The 23,494-nt window shown below is 39.8% G+C and overlaps 2 protein-coding genes across 3 annotated transcripts; both read right to left on the bottom strand.

The window, feature by feature from the left end:
• Window positions 1-749: 749 nt before the first annotated feature.
• LOC306897548 (uncharacterized protein) lies at window positions 750-17,279 on the bottom strand. Of its 2 annotated transcripts, XM_079462374.1 has the most exons (9): window positions 17,129-17,279; window positions 8,442-8,551; window positions 8,219-8,285; window positions 7,254-7,449; window positions 6,951-7,025; window positions 5,255-6,183; window positions 4,337-5,160; window positions 3,829-4,029; window positions 750-2,090 (listed from the first exon to the last, which is right to left on the bottom strand). In XM_079462374.1, the coding sequence occupies exons 1-9, from the start codon at window positions 17,218-17,220 to the stop codon at window positions 1,840-1,842; spliced, it is 2,745 nt and encodes a 914-aa protein (XP_079318500.1). In that variant the 5' UTR covers window positions 17,221-17,279; the 3' UTR covers window positions 750-1,839. The 2 variants fall into 2 exon arrangements, with proteins under 2 accessions (XP_079318500.1, XP_079318501.1); XM_079462375.1 differs by lacking the exons at window positions 750-2,090; window positions 3,829-4,029 and adding an exon at window positions 4,037-4,119.
• A 1,455-nt stretch (window positions 17,280-18,734) lies between these two features.
• Window positions 18,735-22,124, bottom strand: cntf (ciliary neurotrophic factor). Its single transcript, XM_079463331.1, has 3 exons — window positions 21,750-22,124; window positions 20,241-20,534; window positions 18,735-19,938 (listed from the first exon to the last, which is right to left on the bottom strand). The coding sequence occupies exons 1-3, from the start codon at window positions 21,858-21,860 to the stop codon at window positions 19,771-19,773; spliced, it is 573 nt and encodes a 190-aa protein (XP_079319457.1). The 5' UTR covers window positions 21,861-22,124; the 3' UTR covers window positions 18,735-19,770.
• Window positions 22,125-23,494: the final 1,370 nt, after the last annotated feature.

Raw genomic sequence — 23,494 nt, 5'->3', positions numbered from 1 at the left:
TCATATAGCTGCCTAGATTCTTGACACTAACTGACAATGACAGTAAACTAGTCTGCTATAGCTGTACCAACTGTGAGTCACTTCTATATTTGCAATTTCATCCATAGCATTAAGAGGAAGACGGTTTAGCGTGACATTGGCAAGATGTAAGTGTTCCATATTGTGGCTGTCGGCAGGAGATATTGCATCTTCAAAACTGCTACTTTTCTTTAAAAAAGCTCATTTTAAAACTTTTGAATTCTTGACATCCATTATGAAAGTTTCTTGAAATTATGCGCTATTAACTTCTGTAAATTAGAAGACGAATGGTCTATATTCCGAGAAACAAAATTTTAATCAAAGTGTAATGTGTGTTTTAACAGAGGGACACTTTACAAATAAGATGCAAAGTTTAAGGTTGTAAATGTGTGCAAATTACACAGTTATATTAAGAACATCAACAGTCTTATTATATTGTTGTCATATAAGTGAGCAGTCTCTGAAGAAAATGTGTGTCATTTGGGGAAAAAACTATTTTCTAACTCTAATTTGGTTCTGGTACATAACATCACATTATAAGCAATATCACTTGTTTTTGCATATTCTTAAAGCAGATAAAGTTTTTGACAATAATCAATGGTTTTAAATGTTATTAACAAATGTAAAGTTATGAGATGTTTGCATTTTGCTGCTCTTGTTTGTATGGGATTTAAGAGGTATACACGTTCAAGACATACAAAAAAGCACAAAAAAAGACACAGACAACACATAAACAAGCATGTCTTACCCACAATGTATTTACAAGGAGCTCTGTGGTATTTCTTCTGCCAATATATACATTCAAATATATACATTTAAGTGGAATTGGAAAAACACTTGCCACAGGAAGTTTTAAGAGTAATAACAATACTACAATAGCAATAACAACATATATGCAAAATGTGTGTACGTGTATGTGCACATAGTAAAAGGACAAATAACAATACGGCAAATACATCATTAAAATAGAAACTGAGGTGTTAGGTGTGGTTATCGTGTGTTTCTACCATACAGTTCAAATTGCAGCTTCGACGGATGAATAGAAAGTAAACGAGTAACTAAACTTAAACATTCACATCCATTTTCAAATAACAGGACTCATATCAGTGCTGGATGGTCAGGACAAGCTACAACATAACTAATATGACAATAAACCTTTCCAGTTCAAAATAACTGGATTTAACATCAGCAATAAAACACGAGGGACCTCAATGAAATGTTAACAATCCAACCATCAAAACAAAGTATAAAAATAAAAAATAAAAGAAATGTATATATTTTATAAAATGTAAAAAACTGTGTTGGCTTCAAAAGAGACCTTTGTAATCTAACGGAGCGAAAATGATAAACAAATGAAATGAAAGATGGTGTTAAACTATTCTCTATTTCCTATCCTTAATAATCTTGATCCTGTTTTTAAGTTTGGGATTGACGTTTCACTGCCATCAAGGCACATAAGTTTCCAGTTTGCCTCTTTCACTGTCTTGAACTGTAGAAGATGCGGTCGAGGCTAAACGAAACCATTCAGACTTTTAGCTGGTCAAGAAATGTCCATCTACTTTCAAACCGTCAGTAATAAAGCTCATGCTGATTGTACAGACAATAGTTAGTGTTCTTCAAAGACAATACATATTGAATAGATACACAAAACAAGTTTACATGTGCATGTCCTTCTACCCCCAGAATAGCTCTGTACCAAGTTTACCGTTTTCACATTTTACACACTGAACACAAATCACATACGTCCCATTAATTAAAGCCTTCTTTATACGGTGGTTACTGTGAATGTACCATGTCAATTTTGTATCTAACCGAACCCCCTCAGCAGACGGACACGGCGGGCGGACCCTGTCTCTGCTGGGTTTTCTTTAACAGTTGGATACGATTGTGACAGTAGAATTTAACAGCCCTCCAATCCCGGCGATTAGAAACCAGCAGGGGGCAGAGCTCCAGACAGCGTTCGCAGTCAGCTTTGGCGGGCACGCGAAGCTCCATAATGTTACGCACCAGGTGGGACTCCACGGCCGCCCGCTCTGCCTCAGACCAAGGCCGCTTTAGCACGCCACGTTTACCTGAAAAAAATTAGAATACGTGTTAATCATTATTTCCCAGTAAACACACTGAAGCACTCGCACACACACTTCTCCGGGCCCACACACATTCGGGTCAATGAGCCGGGCTGTGTTTAAGGTCTTGGTCCTTTGCCCCTGGCCTTATGGCAGACGGCATGTCATTGCAGACTAAATTTGAATGGCAATGAAGTGGAAAAATGGCAGGTTGTGCACTGTTGACTGTTTGCGTAAAGTAACGCATTACTTTTTTAGCAATTCCAGTGTTGTGTGCCTATTTTAAGACTTGAAATATAAATATTTATATGTATATGTACAGTATATAATTTTTTTTAATTATTACCAATAAACTTAATAATCTGATAATATTTTACTGAATCATTGATGATAGAGTCCAGATATCAGATAAATATCAGTATACATAAGACTAAAGTTTCTGGGAATTTATATGTACAGGAAATTTAGGAGGCATAAATTTAACTCTTTATTTTATTACAGTTGACAGTGAATTTATTTTGTGATTTTATTTCTAAAGAATCCCTTAAAATTGTGAGAAAAGTGATGCACACGTAACAACAGGCAAATATACGACAGCTTTTCAGACACCTTCATTATTTTACTTGACAAAATAATTAATTTCTGTGCAGATGTATAAAACTGCATCTCCAGTTTTTACACAAGCAAATAGTGGGAACACAAAGTACACGCTTAGTTATTTGGAATATGCCCATTGTCATGTATACACAACTATTCGGTTACACATACACCTGTTTTTGTGAACAATGGCTTTACCAGAATATAGGTCTTAATGGAAAAGGCTGTGCGTATAAAATGCTAAATGACAGTTAGAAGTGGACTAAGTACCTATTTGTAAGCATATTACCAGCGAATCTATGCTTGTGGTGCATCAAATGCATTGACTATTAGAATAGTGAGCCACTTCAGAAGAAAACCTACTTAAGACTATTTTAATGTTAGAATTTATTTTATACAAATATCTCATGGCTACATCTTATGTTCAAAAGCAACGTCTGCCCCATTCTTTAGTATAGAAAGCGCTTTGTCATAAGCAAAGAAATATACAGTATATATTATAAATTAATCCATTTGTTTCTATTTTTCCTATTCTAAGTAAACCAAGCTACATTCAAGTATACCTTTACACTAGTCTGAACCTTAAACCAGTGCTATATATATATATATAATAAAAATAAATATAATTAACCCTGGTGTAAACACACATTAGTGAGACTATTGTGTTAGTGTTTTCCTCAGGTCACACTATATACCATACAGCTGTTGAAAAAATGAAGAGTCTATTACAAATTTTCATTTCTAAATGTATTGTGGTCATTCTAGTCCAGTGTTTGTTGAGGTTAGATTTTCTTGAAATTCAACAGTGATGTAAAATAAGTCACATGAGAACTATGACAAAAAACTATTTTGGAACTTTAAAGACATATGAATAGAATAATGAATATATCTGTTGTGCTGCTTAAAAAGTGAATTTAAATTTATTTGCAGTATTTGAGATCTGGAAAAATTTGAGATCTCCAGTTTTCATTTTCTGTATGCAAGTAGAAACAATGTTGTTGTTTAAAATTGTTAATAGTTCACAGAATAATAAAGAAAATTATAATTTAACCTAAAATACCTATAAATAGTCAATTCAGAAAAACTGAAAATTGTCTTTGAAATGGTTACTTATTTATTTCGGCGGATATCACAGTGATGGACTCACCAGGTTTGGGCTGTCCTGATGTTCTTTTGCGTCCTGCTGAGACGGGGGAGCTACTGTTCATCTTCTTGGGTCGGGGGGATTTGCTATTGACTGTGGTTTTCTTCATCGTGACTGTGGTGGTTGGAGAAGTCGTCTGTGGTTTTGCTTTACTCTGCTCAACATCAGACTCTGACAGAGAGTCTGCAGAGTTTCCTGACAACACTGAAAGGGACGGCGGTGGTGTTACTGCACATTCCGACGGTAATGACTGATGTGTTCAATGCTTTTTAATATTTCTAGTCTTGTATGCACCTGGAATGAAGATCAATTTATATAGATCCACACTAAATTCTAGTTAAAATGGGATTTTAAATGTTTTGTAATCTTATACTACAGCGAGATTTAAGGCTTTGCCAGTTACGTTTATCTTAAAGTGAAATGTGACTAAAATATCAGGAAAAAAAGACCCCTGCAGCCTGAACGTAAGTGTAATTGAGACACATTTACGAGATATGTTACCCTCACTTACCATCTAACTCCAGACAGATGTGATGCAAACTCATTCCTCGAAACAAAACACCATCTCTCTCTCCACACAGCACCACCCGTCCGATCAGACCCATCAGCCCTGGGTCCTGGCCAATGGTGGTGCAGCTCTGCGTCACGTGATATTCCTTCTCCAAGAAACGTTCTAATCTCTGTGTGGCCACCCCGCGTTCCCCCTCTTCCTCGCCTTCACTTAACAACAGCAGCTGCGTAAGTATCGCCACCTGCCTGCGAACGCGGGTCTGCGTCAATGCCCGTGAGTGCCGTGTACCGCTGGACCGGGCCAGGCTGCGCAGTAAGTCCGTCCCTCGTAGGGGAGTGGCTGGCGAATGATACGGCCGGGCAAAGACGTAGGGGTTCTGAGGGTCAATGCCCACGCCAGCACGCGTCAGCAACAGTATCTCCAGACATGCTTCCGAGTGAGGTGGAAGGATGAGTGGCTGCACACGGCCACGCTTCCCCTGGACCCCGGCGCGAGGAAGATGGGGGAGGACCATCCGCTCAAAGGGTGAGAGAGAGGCCTCGAGAGGGGTGAGAGCCGGCGGCGTCCCGAGTGGCACGGGACTGGGAGACTGGGGTGTGATGCGGGCCTGGTACTCCGAGATGGTGAGTTTGGAGACTTCGCATTCGCGGCGACGGTTGTAGAGGATGAGGAGAGCCAGGCTGGAGTGACACAGGAGTCGCCAGGCCTCTGCTGACTGCGGCGAGCGGTTGAGCGAGATGAAGGCGGAGTGCTGTAGCCGCCGCAGGTACAACACCAGAGAGGAGAGGGAGGAGAGAAGCGGGAGCATGTGGGGACGACACAAACTGGGAAAAGAAAAAGAAGAGGATTAGAAATTTGATGTTTATTAAACAGTGATAATGGAGACTAAAGGTTTGTATTCAATAAAAAATCACTGACCTCGACAGGTCGTTCTTATCCTCCGCTCCACTTTCGACGTCTCCTTCATTCTCTTCTCTTTCCTCCTTTAAAGGTTTTGACTCCGCCTCCTTCAACTGCTCCACCAATGCTAGAGTGGGCTCTTCCGTTGTCTTCGCCTTCTCTGAAATCTTGACGTCCTCTTTCTCTTTTTTAATTTTTCGTCCTCCTTTTCTGGGGGGAGTAGCTGGAGTGGGTGGGCTGCTTTTTAATACCGACACTGGAACACTTTCTCTTCTGGGCGGGGTTGTTGGGGGCGGGGCAGGAATTTTTCGAGTAGGGTTTGAGAGTGCAGGGCTTTTTCTAACAGGTGATAAAGAATATGTGGGAGGGGATTGTGGTTTTCCAACCTCCACACGTTGGGGACAGTGGAAATGATTACTGGAAGATGATGATAATGGTGGGGAATTCTGTAAAAAGTTGCTTTGTGCTTGATTCAGGGCAGACTGCATGTCCGGCTGGTGGGCGTGGTGTTTGTCCATATGGCGTTGGAGAGATCGGAAGTGACGGCGACAGTAAACGCAGCGCTGTTTCTCTGCCACGGAGCTCTGCCCACGACCTACTGACACACTGACACTGTTAGCGGGAACTCCTGCAGGCGCCGGGCACTTAAATACAGGTCTGGAGGGAGCCGTAGACTGCAGCGAGGATGGAGAGAGCGAGAGAGGAAATGAGTTAGGATGGCTGAGAGGTTGCTGAACTGGGATTTTCTGAGGGTGTGCGGCCGGGGAGGCTTTGTGCTTCTTGCGGCGTTGGGCTATCGGCATTCGCGGCTCAGCACTGACATCGTAAGAGTCGTGGTCTGAGTCGCTAGGCTCAGTGTGAGAGAGAGGAGAAGAAGAGGGCGAGAGTGACCAGGAAGGCGTGAGGTATTCTGAAACAGAAAGAGGCACTGGGCCAGATTCCTCCTCCTGAGAGAGAGCACAAAAAGAAGCACACAAAAGTCTATCAGATGTCTGGAGTTCCAATGTGATTATTGCAAACGTCTTAAAAAGGGATTGAACATACAATCGTAAATCTCTCAAAAACATCTGCAAAATGTCATTCTGACATCCCACATGAAACGTTGTAGAGACGTATTGATAAATAAACACTAAAAGGACATCTCAACTGTAAACACACACGTCAAAAATACGTCTGGAAAGTGTACATTTAACTATCATGAGAAGGACTTGCAAGATCAAAAAGAAACTGTATATAAAACCCATTTACCCTAATAACACACATATATAAAGGACTTCAAAGTTAAATAAGTAAATGGGGAAAAAAACAAGATAATTATTTCAAATCAATAAGGAATTAAGCTTAGACTGGTCTCTTCTTACTTGCTCATTCTGTGTGTCATATATTGTCACTGTGTTTAGCCTGTCAGGAACTTTACATAGGAACTTAAATTGGTTGGTTTATATTTGTTGTTCAGATCTAAACTAATTGTGTGGAAGTTTTCCTTATTTTAAGTTCACTGAACAAACTTATCAAATGTGCTAATGCTAGTTATGCTACAGGAATTTCACATTTTCAAGTTGGTTCAACAATGAACACATTTTATTCTTGCTTTAAACCAATTGTGTGGAAAAGTTCTATTTCTTAATTTAGGTTCATTTAAGTTGAAAAAACGATTGTTCAGTGCATGGCCTATGGTCTATGAGTGTATTTAATGTTTAAAAATAATTCATACCTTTAGCTTCTTAACTTTGCTTTCGTAGTCTGAGCTGCACTCCAAGCTTTTTGACGGCACATTGCTATGGAAACCCTGGGGGGAGGAGAGGACAACATCTTCACAAAAGCGTGTTTTTAACTATACAGTCTAACTATACACTATACAGTGCCCAAAACGAAAATATTTTTAATACCATGCATTTACATTCATGTCACAAACATCTAAAGCAGCATCATCACTGTCAACAATTTGCATATTATAAGTATCACCTATGTGTAAATGGAGCTCAGATGTGCTAGCCATTGTCATGGTTACACCCACCGTAGCGTTTTCTCCCCACTCTGTTAAACTGTAGTCCACAGCGATCTCCTCCCCCTTGGCGATGTCACGGATCGCTATAACGATCAGACGCACTTGATTGCCACAGTGCACCTCACGAATGCGGCAGTTCGGTGGCGGGGGGTACGACACAGCTCCCCTTCCTCCGCTAGTGCCCTCTTCACCCACCTCACCCGCACTGCATGAGAGAAAACAACATGAGACAGCGAAAACAAATACAAACACTTAGAGCGGCACACTAATGCAAATCCTATGTTACAGTCATTCTCCCACACCTTTCATAATTAATGTTAATAACACATTCTCAATTGGCAAATCGGAGTGGTCCATTTGATGTAAACTCATACCATGATTAATAAAAAGTCTTTATGTCACATGCTTTTTCATGTTTAAATGCTAATATACAGGCTACTACAAGCACACTTAAATATTTATCTGCTATATGCGCTTATCATTTGTAATGAAACGTTGTCATCATTCACTCATCCCTATTCTTGTCTAGCGTCTTTGACTATTAAATACAAAATGATTAATCGAAAAACAAAATAAAATGCCAAGGAAGTACGCAAATGAAGGCATCATTAAATAATTAAAAATACTTGGTCCACCACACACATCTCTGTCATGATAAACACATGTATACACAGAGTTCTGTCAGTGCTATCGCTAAACACAGCAATAAACATACAACCACACACTCTCAAAACCTAGCTACACACTGCGATAAACACACACGCATTCCATCACTCGCTCTAAGATAATAAACACTCTGCAATAAACACACGCAGCTTGCATTCCAGTAATCCCCCAACTCCACAAACACAAAACAGTATCTCAACCACACAACACACGCATCTCACAATAATCATTACTATCTCCTCCAAGGGTGGATATGCACACACGCAGAGTTTTCGATCCCGACCGCACACACACAATCTCACACTCACCATAGCTGAGCAGATTGCGTTTCATAGTACGGCCCGTCGGTAGCAGTCGCTCTCTCCTTACTATAACCTGAAACACACAAATAAAAAGCTTAACACTCAAATTCACATACTTTACTCAACTCCTCATTTGGACAAACTGATAAACTGCCGTCACCTCAAATTGGCAAATCAGTGTAAACGCTCTCTAGAAAAGGGACAAAATGTCACAAAACAAATGTTTTACCTTTCTCCAGTCCGTAGCTGTGCTCCGACGTGCTCTCCTCCTCATCCTCTGCAAAGACTCGCTCGCACACCTTTACTGGCGTCCCCTTCCTTTTTCTTCCACATCCACGTCTACATTAAACACACATTAAACGGACATTCATTAAACGGACAGCCTGACCGACTTGAATAGAAAACATAATTCACACAGATGAATCGACATACTGGTCACATCAGTGGATCAATGAAAACTCACGAATCGATCAATAAACCCCACTCCTTTCTTAGTAGATAAATAATACAAATGTGTCAGGAAAACATGTATGATTTTAGTCTTAAATTTCATTGGCAGAGACTGTTACTAAAAACAGCGAAGAATGTTCTGTGACCATCAGAGCATTTCAGTGATGGATATAAAAATGAGGTTAAAAAATTCCAGTAAACATCTATGACATCTTTGTTCCTGTAGAGCATGTTAGTGGGACAAAGGGAAATGGCCTTCCGAGAATCCTGTCTATTGGATTTTTTGCCTATTTTTCATCCACCCGGCAAAATTCTAATCACAAAAGCAATAGCAAACATCTCACAATTTGAGATATAGTTCAGGTTCATACTCAAAAATGGCATTTGGCATCTGTACCATAGTTTGGGGTTTACTCAAACCTCCAACTATGGGCAACAATAACAGTGATGCTTCAATCGAGAGTAAGCGTTTGTGGGTTTGTGTGTGAGGGTGTATTTAGCTGTCATTAATAGAGCAGTGTACAAAAACCAAAGCCCCGTTTTCCACAGATGCAACTGTGAATATTTAATTAAACAAGTGTGGAGATGTGCAGTCTCTTGGTTACAGATGTGTTCGGTGTGTGTGCGTGCCTGACGTATTCATTGAGCTGTGATAAGACCCAGCCTTTGCCGACTGGATATTGATCTGGCCGACCCTCCATCTGGACCTAAGAGACTGTGTGTTGTTTGCGTGCGTGCGTGTGTGTGCGGGCAGAAAGGCAAACATGTTCACATGTTCATCTCTATATCTTGTAAAAATCTTTGGCTGTTGCTTTGTGTCTATTTTTTGAGTGTTACGTTTTTTAATGGCCATGTGTAAAAAGGTTTTACTTTTACAAATGCTAGATCCTGTTCCACTCTGTTGCGCTCCATCTAGCTGTTTGTGAGCCGTGTCAACGGCCCTTAAGAAACACGACCGATTGGGGTCTGGTGAGCCTTAATTATAAAAGGCTTTTATAAGATAGGCTACTTGACTAGTTGTTGGGTTTTCCAACTGGTGTTTTGAAATAAAAATGTAGTTCCATTGTGAAATCAGTGCAGGACTATTGGGAAATATTTTACATAAGTAATCAGATAAATAAATAACAGGATTCTAATGACACACACACATGTTCGTTTGCAGCTTTCTCCTTTTATTGTTTTATGGTTTATGGCTTACGCAGGTGTGTTTACCAAGTATATCTATGAGAGTAACTGTGAGAACAGGTGCAAATGACACCGATGTTAAGTCCAATAAAACCACTGTATTCTTTCCAGCATTACAGTAACCCACACATATAGTTAAGACCATTTATAGAGCTGTATAGACATATTATAGAACAATTTATAATTGGGTGATTCTCATGAAATCTTGATTTCAAGATGTCAAACATGATTATCAACAAATTGTATTAATATTAATTTAAAACAAGATATGACAAGTTTAAAGGCATTCATTAAGAATTTTTTACTGAGAGTATAACACAACTAAAAAATGTTTACAAAAAAGGCCTTTCATATTCTTATTACCGTTACCATTTTAAACTGTCAATCTCACAGCATTTTAAGCAAGTTTTTATTAATCATACATAATAAGACATTAATGGATGACATTTAATAGAATATAATACATGTAAAATATATTTAAATGTAGGGCTGGGCGATAAATCGATTTTATCGATTAACTCGAATTTGACGTTTAGGGCGATTTTTTTTAATGAAAATCGGTTTTCTCTTTAACTTCTACGACCGACGCTCTCGAGTGTTCACACCAAACGCGAGTTGCGCGAATAAAACGCGCTATTCGCGAGTAGTTGGACGCTTGAACATTTTGATTTTACTCGCTTCATTCACGCGTGTAATTCGCGCCATTTGCGCGTGTAATTCGCGCCATTCGTGAGTGAAATACGCGTCATGGGAGGGGCTTCTGGCAAGCCGCTCGCGTCTAATTGCGACATGGATTTTGTTGAGAGGGTAGCGGCACACCCAGACACTGATCCACTGCAGTGGTGGAAGCGTCACGAACCAAACTTCCCAAGGCTCAGTAATCCGGCCAAAAAACACTTGTCTGTCCCTGCTACAAGTGCCCCATCAGATAGGCTTTTCAGTCTGGGAGAGGGCATTGTTACATGTAACCGGGCATGTCTCAAGCCAGAGGTAGTAGACAGGCTTGTCTTCCTGGCTAAAAATGTGTAAATGAAGAATGTTGAAACTAAAGTAATGGATGTAGATGTTTCATTTTGTTTACAATTTCAGGGATTCAGGAAAACCGTTTAAAGTTTTGTTTGCACTTTATGAATACCACTGCTGTATGTATTTTTGTACATTCTAATTTAGTCATTTTTGCCACATTTATTTGACCAAAAAGGGACACAATTAAATTATTTTTTCATATTTTAAGTTATTTTGAAGGTGCATTGTGTCACTGTAAGTTTGAGGTTATTAGAAAACTGATAAGCTACATTTTCACTGTTTACAATGGCAGGGCCTGCCATCTCGTTTATAAGCATGTTTTAAGGCTTGTTTCCTGTTACACTTATGCCCCAATGGGAAATTTAGATTAAACTGCATAAAGGAAAATCAGAACAAAATAAAGAGTACATTTGTTTTGAGCAAGTTCTTTGTCAGTTGTAGTTTGTTTTTAAATAGAAAAAATAAATCGATTAAAATCGAAAATCGGGTTTGTTGTGAAAAAATCGGAGATTTTTTTTTTAAGCCATATCGCCCAGCCCTATTTAAATGTTGAAAACTACCTATATCGGATTCGGTATTGAGAATTAAGTTTTTAACTAGACAAATTACAAAGTAATTCTTTATCTTGTTAGCCATTTAAAAGGTACTAGTAAATGTGTTTCTTCACATAAAATCAAACTTTATGTAAATATATGTGTGTGTTTAAACAGTCTTTAAAAAACGCAATTTCTTCATTTTTCTCTCCTGCTCTCCGGCAGGCGTTTCAGGTGCCTCTGGACCAGGACCAGCAGACTGAAGAACGGCTTTTTCCCCAGAGCTGTCTCTTTATTGAACTCTGCCCCTCGCTGATCCACTGACCCTCATATACCGCTACACTCTCCCCCCTCACTGAACACATGGCTAAAGTTTTGATATTTGCACTACCAGACTGTTCAGGCTTTTCATTGAAGTACCTACTGTTTACACACGCAACTTTGCACTCTGGTACATCAACTAAATATGCAATAACTTCTTCCACCGCACTGTTACTTGGATAGCTTCTGTCCATACCTCTATATCCATTGCATTACTACTCACCATAGCCTAACTTATCATTGTATATACAGCCATCTGCATATTATGTGCATTGTACATACCCATCATTGTACATACTTAATAACACAGATTTTTTCCTGCACTTATGCAACTATTCTATACCCTGCATGCGCTGCTATTGCACATCTGGTTAGACAATAATGTCATGTGTAATGACAACAAAGTTAAATCAAATATAGTCTAATCTCAATTTAAACATGAAAATGTTCATGTTTATCAAACATGAACATTTTAAATTACATATAACATATAATGCGCTCTGACAAATCAGTATGTGTTACAATTATGAGAATTTCAGCATTAAAGCAATAAAATCATTCATTCCTATGTCAAAATTATATTTTGTCCGAGGTAGAGAACACAATTTCCCATTTTAAATGTGTGAGCATTTATATTTTACTGGATTCTGATCGGCTGTTTCATGATTTACTAGCTATTAGAAACTGCTCTGAAAGTAATCCTAAAGATATCATTCCTCTGTATTGTTATATTTTTCGTATCGACTCCACTATTCTCTTAAATATTAAATTACTTTAAAAAAAACTTATCTTAATCGATATACGCTTTATCACACCTCAATGTTTTGCAAATTGTATCAATTAAGACATCCAAATATCAATTTAGCAAACTTCCTGCGACAAATTTGTACTCAAAAGTATAGATAAGTATGTACACGTAGACACTTGTGTAACTCATTCCACAAGTCAATACACTGGAAAACGGACATGCTTTTAATCTTTCCTCATTCCACACGCCTAAATCTGTTTCTCCTTTGATCATTTGTGTATCTTGACTGTGTTTACCTCTTATTTTCTGCTTTTGTATTTTCTCTCTCTCCCTCTCACACACACACACAAACATACAAATCCCATTCCACTCAAACCCCCACACAAAGTCAAAAACACACATGTGCAGGCAGAGAGACACACAGATGCACAAGGACACACACATTCAAACACATCCTACCCTTTAAAAGCCTTCATGCACGCACATACATAAACACACCCAGACACACACACACACACACACAAATATCCTCTCTTCAGCTGAGCTCACATGCTCGCACACACACTCACCCCTCCCCCTTCTCGGCTCACATGCACACACGCACACATGCTTACTAAAGAGCACACACACTTTCTCACTCACGTTCTCTCAAATAACCTAACCAGTCTCATATTCTCTTGTCTCTACTAGACACACACACATCTTTATTTCCACACATACACACAAACAACAAACACGCAAATGCATTCTCTCTGATGCTCACTCTCACACATAACACATACCCATCTCCCTGTCTCTCTCTCTCTCTCTCTCTCTCTCTCAACACACACGTTTGAATAATGTAAACACAGGCTGATTCTCGGTCCATATAAGATATGCACACACTCACACAATCAACACAAACTCGCCTTTGTTGAGAACACTAAACACACTCTGCTTTATTCAGTCTCACATCACAAACACAGATACACAATTTACAGTCTTCCTCCTCAAACATATAACATATCCGCCTACTCTCTGTTTTTTCACACACACACACAAAAACACACGCACACACACACACGCACATGCACACACGCACACACGCGCGCACACACACACACACACACAAACAAACTCCCTTCCTCTTTTATAAACAAAGTAGATGCATAAACTCTCTATTTTCCACAGTCTTCAACATACACACACACACACACACTTGTTTGTCTCTTTTTCATAGAAACACAGATGCAAAAAACAGTCAGACACTCACATAAACTCAAATATGCTGTCTCTTAGTCACACAACCTTCTTTTTCTGTGTTTAGTTCTCTCTCACACACACACACCCTGCTCTCTCTCTAAAACACGCACACACACGGACATACACAACGCAACACAACACACACACACCCGCCCTCTCTCTCTCTGCCTCTAGTCTAGAGCACAAACACACTCACCCTCCCCTCCACAGAAAGCCACTACAACAAACACAGAGACACAGAGATACACACATGCGCACACACACACATACACACTAACACACACACACAAATCCAAACATATAAACAGTCACACACAGAATCTCAGTTACACACACACTTCTTCCTTTATCTCTCAAACACACACATATACACACTCTCGCTCAAACACATACACACAAACGTCCTCTTTGCCTCATCAGCACACATACACTCACCCTCCCCATCTCGCTCAACCACTAGAACAAACATGCGCACACACACACACCTCTCAGACACACACAAACCTAAACACGCACACACACACGCACACACACACTGAGCCTTCTCTCTGTTTCCAAGACACACACTCTCTCCCTCCCCTTCTCTTTCAGTTTCAAACCTGCAAGCATGCGCACGTACACACATATACGCTCACACACACGTGCACACACACATTTCCTCACCATTTTCCCTTCTCTCTGCTGCCTCTCACGGACACACACCCTCCCATCATCTGTTCCCCCCTCTCTCTCTCTTTCGCTCTCTCTCAGACATACACACGCTAGCCTTTGCCTTGCTTACACACACTCTGCCTGCCTGCCTCCCTCCTCTCTCTCTCTCTCTCTCTCTCTCTCTCTCTTTCACACACACACACACACCCTCCCCGTCGCTTTTTCGTCACAACATACTCTCTCTGTCTTTCTCTTAAACAGACACACACTTTTTTGTCTCACAAATCTGTCAGTCAAACCGCTTATTTTCACACAATACCAAAGATTACTCACTCACATCATGTGAGCACACATCAGATTAATGTGACTTTTCCACACTTAAGCAGCTTTACATAGAAAAGAATACAAATGATCACACATCAGGTGTCATCAAGATCAGTAATTTCGCCTAGACAGTAATGAGACTAAAAAAATTTTATGTTCCCCGGAAAACGTCTCAGAACAAGAGTCTTCTCTAGATTTTCTTCTCTAGAGATCACAAAAACGTCTTACACTGCTTTGATTTGCCAGGATAACAAAGTCTGGAATAAAAATTTGACATCTACTTTTTTCAATACAAAATTATCTGAGCGATTTGATTCGGATGTCTTTCATTGGGTTCAATTTTATTCCACCTAAAGCATTTCAGGGAAATCACCCAAAAAACACAATTGACAATTAAACCGAGAACTTTGAGTTGCATGACCTATAACATATGATGAATGAGCAACCTATAATAAAATATAATACAATTATTCTTTGTAGAAGTCCAAGTATTTGTTGAACAAAACTCTTTCTCTCTCTGTATACTGTATATATGCTCTCACGAACACCCATTCTACCTGTTCATCCAGCTCTCCCCTTAAAAACAATTACGACTGACACACACACACACTTTCAGTTATCCACTGGCTTTATACATTAAACATACACCTAACTCTCACTGGTTACCCATAAACACATACACGCCGGCCTAAATGTTGCTGTTTTCTGTCTTTCCCTCCCTCCCTGGAGATCTCTCTCTCTCTCTGTCTGTCTCACACACACACACCCCTCCCCTACACTGTCTCAAACACACTTCCCCTGTCTCTCATGTACTCATGTCATGCAAACACACACGTCAACGTGCGTCACGCTCGCTCTCTCTCTCTCTCTCTCTCTCTCCACATATGATCCAATTTAAATTTTCTTACATTTACACACGTTTCACCTGACACGTTATAGACATCTTGACTAGAATCCCTTTTACATGGTCCACTCCACCCAAACACATGTTTGTTTGTTTTTATCACGGTGGGAACTTTCCAATGACTTGTATTGTTTTAATTCTGTAAAAATTCTGATCTTATGATGTTTTCTATTCTCTGACCATAATATTCATTATTGAGTATGTTTCTGGGTTGTATTTTTCAGCGGGTGCATGACCGCTCCCCACAATATAGGCAAATTTAGGATTGACTATCTGTATCCCCCCCAACACACATACACAAACCGTGTCTGTATGGCAGTGACTTCCATTTACTTTTTCCAACCTGTGTTTAATAAAACCATTATTTTATATGTTATATATTAAAAAAATTTAATCATTTGTTGTCCTCACGAGGATCGTCTCCACACTATAAGCGAGTTAAGGTTTTGCTGTCATTTTCGCAAAATTTGGTCCCACAATGCAGGCACAACCTGACCCGCACGTACACACCTCTTTCAAACACTCTACACACACTACCTTTTATCTACTCTCACTCTAGCCACACACTCATTCTGTCACACACACACCATTGTGTCTGTCTTTGTCACGCACACACTCCCTCCCTCACTCGTGCTCTCCCTCACATACACACACTGAGCACACAGTCTCTCTCTCACACACACACACAAGCAAACACACACACTGTACTTGTTTCTCTCTCTCACGCTCTGCTCTGTCCCTCCTCCCAATTGCACTAACACACACACACGCTCGAACACACACATACACACACACTCTCGAACACACACAGACACGCAGTCTTCCTCTGACACGCAAACACTAGCACACACACACTCACACCCTCTCTCAAACACTCTCCTTCTGACACACACACAAGCACAAACTCTTTCTCACACACACACGCACACGCACACACACACACACACACACACACACACACACACACACACACACTCTCATGAACATGTATTCTCCCTGTGACACACAAGCACTCTCTCTCTCACACACAGTCTCTCTATAGCTCTCTCTCTCACACACACACACACTCCGTAGGACAAACGCACACAAGCACGCACGCACGCACACACACACACACACACATATTCATGAACTCTCTCTCTCACACACATACACACACACAGGCAGATGTTTTTTCAGAGTTTCATCTTGATTTTAAACGCATCTGCAGTTTCATTTGAGTTTAAACGCATCTACAGTATGAAACATACGGATCTGTTAGACTGACAGCTGAGTGTCATTTACATGAGACTCACACACACCTGATTCCTCTCATAACAAACAGAATGATAATCCATAAAAAACCAATTTAACTCAATCTGTGAATAAATAAAATACATTTTAGCTTTGTTTATCGTCATCTCAGTAAAACAAATGACAAACTTTAGCCTTTTAGATTTAGTGGTAATAAAAAGTGGCAGACGGTTCCAAGCCTAAAACTTTGTGTCGTCTCTGGAAATGTTAGTTTTTATGTAGTCTGTTTACTCCCTCACCCTCGCGGCAGCGGCGGCTTGCTGCTCTCTCCGTCGCTGTCCAGCGTCGGCGGCTCCCGGTAATCAAAGAGCGAGCGAACGATCTCCGCCATTCCCGGTGATGTGTGCGCTGGCTTCTCACGCGCAGTGTTCGCTAGCGCTCACTCAGTATACAGGTTCTTTCGGACGCTACCATTCACGCAGACGCGGGAGGAGGACGCGCAGTCAAAAACAACTCATTTGGGAATATAAATCTTGAAGCGGTTTAGATTTTTATTTGACAAACGTACGTACTCGTGAAATGTTACCCGATTCGCTACTGTTTGAAAATGAGTTTTAATGAGTTGAACCATGAAAAAAACGGGAACTGCACTCCCCTTAGAAAAAGTGGTCGCAACCTCTAGTATAGGTTGGGCGAAGGGGGGTCTGTTTCTATGCGAAGTTGATTGTACTCATCTGTCGATATGGACAGTTCTATCTCCAGTGTGTTTATGACAGATACAAATAGCACAATTTCTCTTTTTTTATTTTCTGACTAACTTTGGTCAAATAACAGCGTTGTATATGCGTCATTAGATTTCGCCCTTGTTGTTCGTGGCTAAGTAATGCATTGTTTTTACTGTTATCTGCGTCGTCGGGTAACGTTAGTTTGACATTGCTGATGTCACACACATCCAGTTTTGATAACACAAAGAATGAATGTACTATTAATATCTTAATTCGTATTTCACTCAAGAATAGAACTGATCCAGAGATATCCACGTGCGGTCGGAAAACATATTCAAATTGATGAATTCTCATTTAGACTGTTCTGGATATCTGGATCACACTTACACACAAACCTCTGACGCACACATCTAAACACACCCTTCCCCCATTCTCATCCCTCACACACACACACACACACACACACACACACACACTAACATACACGCACTACTTCACACGCAAACAGACTACAATTACAGAACACACTTACAAGTGCAGAAGCATGTAAACATTACATTTTTCATACATGTAATGGTCAGTAAACACTGATGTTTCTTTTTCCAAATAGACAACATAATTCTTGTTCACTTTTAGGCACAGCCATCAGAAATCACATGACATGACAGTAGACAGAAACACACATATACATTCATTGTAAATACTTATTCCTTTAAACTCATTGGACCTTATTCACTCTTGTAAGTGCACGAATACACACATATAAACTGCAGATCTCTCTCTCTCTCTCTCTCTTTCGCCATCTCTCTCTCTCTCTCTCTCTCTCTCTCTCTCTCTCTCTCACACACACACACACACACACACACAGACAGATTCTCCCTCCTACGCAAGCGCACGAGCACACACACACTTCTCTCATACACACCCTCCCCCCTCCATTCTCATACACACACATCCTGCCTCTCACGCACACAAACACAGTCACATTCTCTAACTCACACTCACACACACACACCCCTCCCCCTTTGACAGGCATCCTGCCACTCTTCCAACACACACACACAAATAAATAAATACACACACAGATCACAAACATACACTCCACCCCCACTCTTCCAAACACACATCCTGCTTTTTTCTCATAGCTACACACACACAAGTTATTAACAGCAACCTGTTTGAATGATAGCTTGGGTATTGCCATTTATTGCAGTGCTTGTCTGAAAATGCATACATCAATGAAAAAATGTGAAATGCCAATTTCTCAGTTTTTTTACAGTTTTAATACTCTTCATACAGTTTTTCTGTCCTCCACCAGAGCTCTATAATCATCATCATCTCCACACAGCACATGACCTAAGTCAACGGCCGGCCCATGCTCACTAGGATACAGATTTTGAGTAGATATAGCACATAATAAATGCAGTGTACGTAAATAAATAAGAAATGTACGACAATTACAGTTAATGTGAAAAGATCTGTGTCTGAAATGTTGACCTTCCTTTAAGTCACATCTGTCAACTTGACCTGGAATAAAAACAGTACTTTATGTAGCCAGTAGAGGGCATGAGTGTTTCATGAATGTGCAGAGAATGAGGTAAATAGTTATAACGAACTCCAGATGTTCACATCTAAAAGAATGAAAATACTTATATGATAATGGTAAAGAAGTAGTCTTTTAAAGGCAGCCAACACAGCTTGATGCTTGTCACGTGTGTAGAGTAGGTTATTTTCAGGATGCAGGGAATCAACTTCTAACAATAAATGTATACAATAACATTGACTTACAAACATTGGTGATAGCAAAATTATTTTACCCAGACCGGCTCTAGATATGTTTTCCTTTTCAGGCCAAATACAAGGCTTACGTGTGTGTAAATGAGGACATATGTTAACGTTAATTTTACACAATTGGTGTTGGCTTTTACTTAGTCAACAATCCTAACATGTAATGAAACCACGTTTTAATTTATTTCTGAATATATTAATATCTGTTACTATTGAACAGCAATGCCCAATTAATAATAAATATTTAAATAATAAAAAAAACACTAAACTAAAGATGTAAACTACTATAATGTTAATAAAATAATATGACTCTCTGAATTCTAATATCTGTATCCCCAGGCCTCCTCACTTTCTACATTCACTATGCTGTAATGAAACTTCTTCCTCTACTATGCTTTTCTGCTCCAAACTTGCATTCCTTTTTGGTCTCAATTCCTTGTTTTTCTAGTCCCTTTTCTTGTCCTTCGGGAGATTGGTGCTTTCTCCGCTGGCGCCTGGTTGAGGGTGTCTGATGTTTGGCCAGTCCAGTGCACAAGATCCTGTAGCACTCTCGAAATCCACATCTTCAAATCAAAGATCCCACTGCCATCCAGCTCCTTTCACACAGACAAAATCTCTGTCAAATTCACATTTCAAAGATTTGTTTTCTCAGCACAGCCCAACGGTTTTATTTTACTTTGTTAAATTCAATGAGAAATTTTCAACCCTGTCTCCAAATTCAGTGAAAATTAACAAATTAGATTCTAAAAACGTTGTTTTAGTTTCTAAATGTAGTTTTATAAACACTACAATGAAATGCCACATGAATGCCCTAAATACAACTGCTTACTTTAAATTCTATTTTACATGCATTTGCTAACCAAAAAAGTACAGTTTAAAACAGGTAAACGAGCAGCACCTCTTTGACTGCAGCTTCAAATCTCTGGCCATCCACTAGTAGTCGCTCTGTGCTGACCAACAGGTGGCCCAGAAGATCCTTCACAGTTGTCCTCTGTCTCGTATATTCGCCCTCTTCCTCGGAAAACTCTGCGTTCTCGCGGGTGATGACATCTTCCAGAAGCCGCAGACACTCCTTCAGTGCAGCGTGCAGGATAGATATTTTCTCTGCATGTGACATCGGAGGGACCAGGGGAGGAATGGATACTAAATAATCCCCGGCAACTGGTGAGGACGGCAGTGATTCACGTTTTCTCTGCAAAATAAGTCAATTAAAAGGAGAGCAAGGGCAGCATGCAATTTACGATCAACTACATGTTTATTTAAAACCATCACCGTGATATGTATTTAATATCACTAGCTGATATATATGTATAGTAACATTATTATTAATAAGATGTTTACTGTACTTTATATGCGAGCTACAGTATTGACAGAGGGTCTAGAAATAGTATGTTACATGTATATGTTTGCTGATCAAAGCATCTCACAAAAAACTGTAATGTAACGTAGCAACTTCTGAAAGTGCCACTTGGATTAACCTTTATTTATAGAACAGTAAACTTTGAATAGAGGGAGCAAATGTTTGATAATGCATAGTTTACTTTATATGTGATGTACAAGCTAACATTATGTAAAAGCAAACATTCCACTAGGGGTTTCCAAACGGGGCGGGACCCCGGGGGGCTCCAGCAGGTAGCGAGGAAAAGAGAATTTCAGAGAAAAAGACAAACACGTTTTTTTAAAGTGTACTTATCTAACATAGTTTCAATGCTTTTCTTTACATCATAGGTTGATGTGTATTTTTATAAAGGGCATCCCTCATAAAAGGTTCATCTTAGACGCCCTTGCCGTTAAACTCAAACGTTTAGGGACACATGTTCGCACAGACAACATAATAAATGAATCTTGTAATGAGATCTATACTCCTTCATTTGCTGCATACAGGCCTACATTCACAAAAGATCAGAAGAGTCGCAACCCTATCCGAACTGGCTAACGTTGGCTGAACAGGAATCAAATGTCGCACCTAATTTTACAATGAAAATACTCCACTGCATTCCAAACCGCTCCCACGTTTCTTTTCCCATTTCAACCGAAACACAGAAGTGCGCTTCAAACATTCAGTGAACACACGAGAGGTGGTGGGCCAGAACGATTTGGCAGATAACCAGATGGTATTACTGGAACAAACGCGCTGTAGTCTAGAAACATGTTCCATTCGGCTGCGCGTACCAACAAGTTTGGATAACCCCCCGAGTGTAAGCTATTCTTCCAGTGACTTCACTTCACTGACATTTCAGCCGCACACACACTTCCTCCGGACATTCCTTATCTAAAGCCTAATGAAGGATAATGTCAGACATTGTGTTCGCGTAGCAGACCATCATTACGAGTAAACAAATAAATCAATATTGAAATTATTTTGCAAAACAAACTCATGTCTGTTCATGCATATAATTAGACTTACGTATAACTCTAGAAGCTGGATGCATTCCTCATGAAGAAGCCGAGCCAAAGCTGGAGAACTCCCTGCGTGCCCTCGCAACCAGTGGCGACCGCGCGAAGCCCTGCCAGCCATATATTTTCCAAAATGATCTGATGTTTAAAAAATGACACCTGGCTCGATGACCGGAATGAACCAGCATAAGCCTCTACAAAGTATTGTAATACGAGTCCAATAAAGCGACGGCGATCCTCGGGTGTTTTACATCACTCTCCATAAACGGTGCAGCTATTTCATTGTCGCTCTCTTTAGGATAAACTTTAACACCCTTTCTACAACTCACGTTCACCCGTTATAAATGTTCGTCCTGAATTTCTCGGTTACTCCACCCCTAACGAGAACGTGTTCCTTTTGGGGCGGGTTTAAGGAGCTGGGAACGTCTAGACGGAATTTCATTGGATCAGAGTTCTATGGCGTCAGATTCATTTCACCAGGACTTGAATAAAAAAAGGTGCGACATTTATTAGCTCGAATTTTATTGTCCTTCATTTTAATTACTGTAAAATATTTTAGTATGACTTCACCGTCCAAAGGATTTGTTGTGATATTCAGGTTTCAATTATTCAAGTTTCACGCTTTCAGGTCTTAAAATTCAGGTCTCAATATTCAGGACACCAAATTCGAGTAGAACATTTTATTTGGCTATAAGTGTAACGTTCGGGAATGCAAGGAAGAGCAATCGATCGTCGAAAAAGAGTATAGAACCGAGGCATCCCAAATCGCGCACTTATGCACTATTATACTTGACAGACAAATGAGAAAAAAAACGTACACTAACCCTCTTCTCTCAACAGGTAGTGGTCTTGCTTTTGTTGAAACTAGTAACTTTGTATTAGCACCTATTGTACTATTGCTCTTTTATGACATATCGCTTATTGCTCCCTGAACTCTTTGTAAGTTGCTTTGGATAAAAGCGTCTGCTAAATGACTAAATGTAAATGTATTTTACGCCATTTTGTAGTATAAATATTGTGAGTAGTGCATTCTCATAGACAATTCTCAAACAAAAAGTGCACAGTACAACTCACCCCAAGTATATAACTGATGCAGTAAACATAACATATGAAATAATGATTGAATAAATAACTTAATGGAAAGAAAAGTTGTATTTTTACCTGTGTGACAGTTATTGGCCACAATGTTGAAGAGGCAACTACGGCCACTTCCGCTTCCTGTCAGTATTTCCCAGTGTGTGAAACCTCTTTTGCCACAAACTCAAAGGGGCCTTCTATTCCAACACAAAAACAGTAGCCTACCTAGTGTTCAAATTGGAACGCAGGGATGCACTTTTCCAACCGAAAATATGAAGTGTGGAACTGTGGACACTTCACTATGGAGGAAGATGAAGTGAATAAGAATCTACGTGTACATTGTACATTTTATGTAATTTTCACCTGTTTTGCCAAGCATTACTTTAGACATCTTCAGATTGAAGAGTTATCACACTGCAGGAGACATTTTGCTCGGGCAGCACCTGATAGCCTTGCCTAACTGCGACCGTTGAGTGAGTGAAGTATGGAGACAGATCAGTCTCAAAAGTAATGCATTTACAAAACACAATTCATAAATTCACAAAATCAGATTCGTAAATTCAAAACATAATTCATAAAATCACAAACATTTCCCCCAAATGCTCACACAAATATATCTTGCTGAAATAAATTCAGAATGTTTTCACAAATATGTATATCATGTACTTGAATAACTTT

This window comes from Barbatula barbatula, assembly GCF_947034865.1.
Source record: "Barbatula barbatula genome assembly, chromosome: 8".
Classification (NCBI taxonomy): Eukaryota; Metazoa; Chordata; class Actinopteri; order Cypriniformes; family Nemacheilidae; genus Barbatula; species Barbatula barbatula.
Note: the sequence above shows the minus strand (reverse complement) of the source record. Positions and strands in the feature narration are given on the sequence as shown.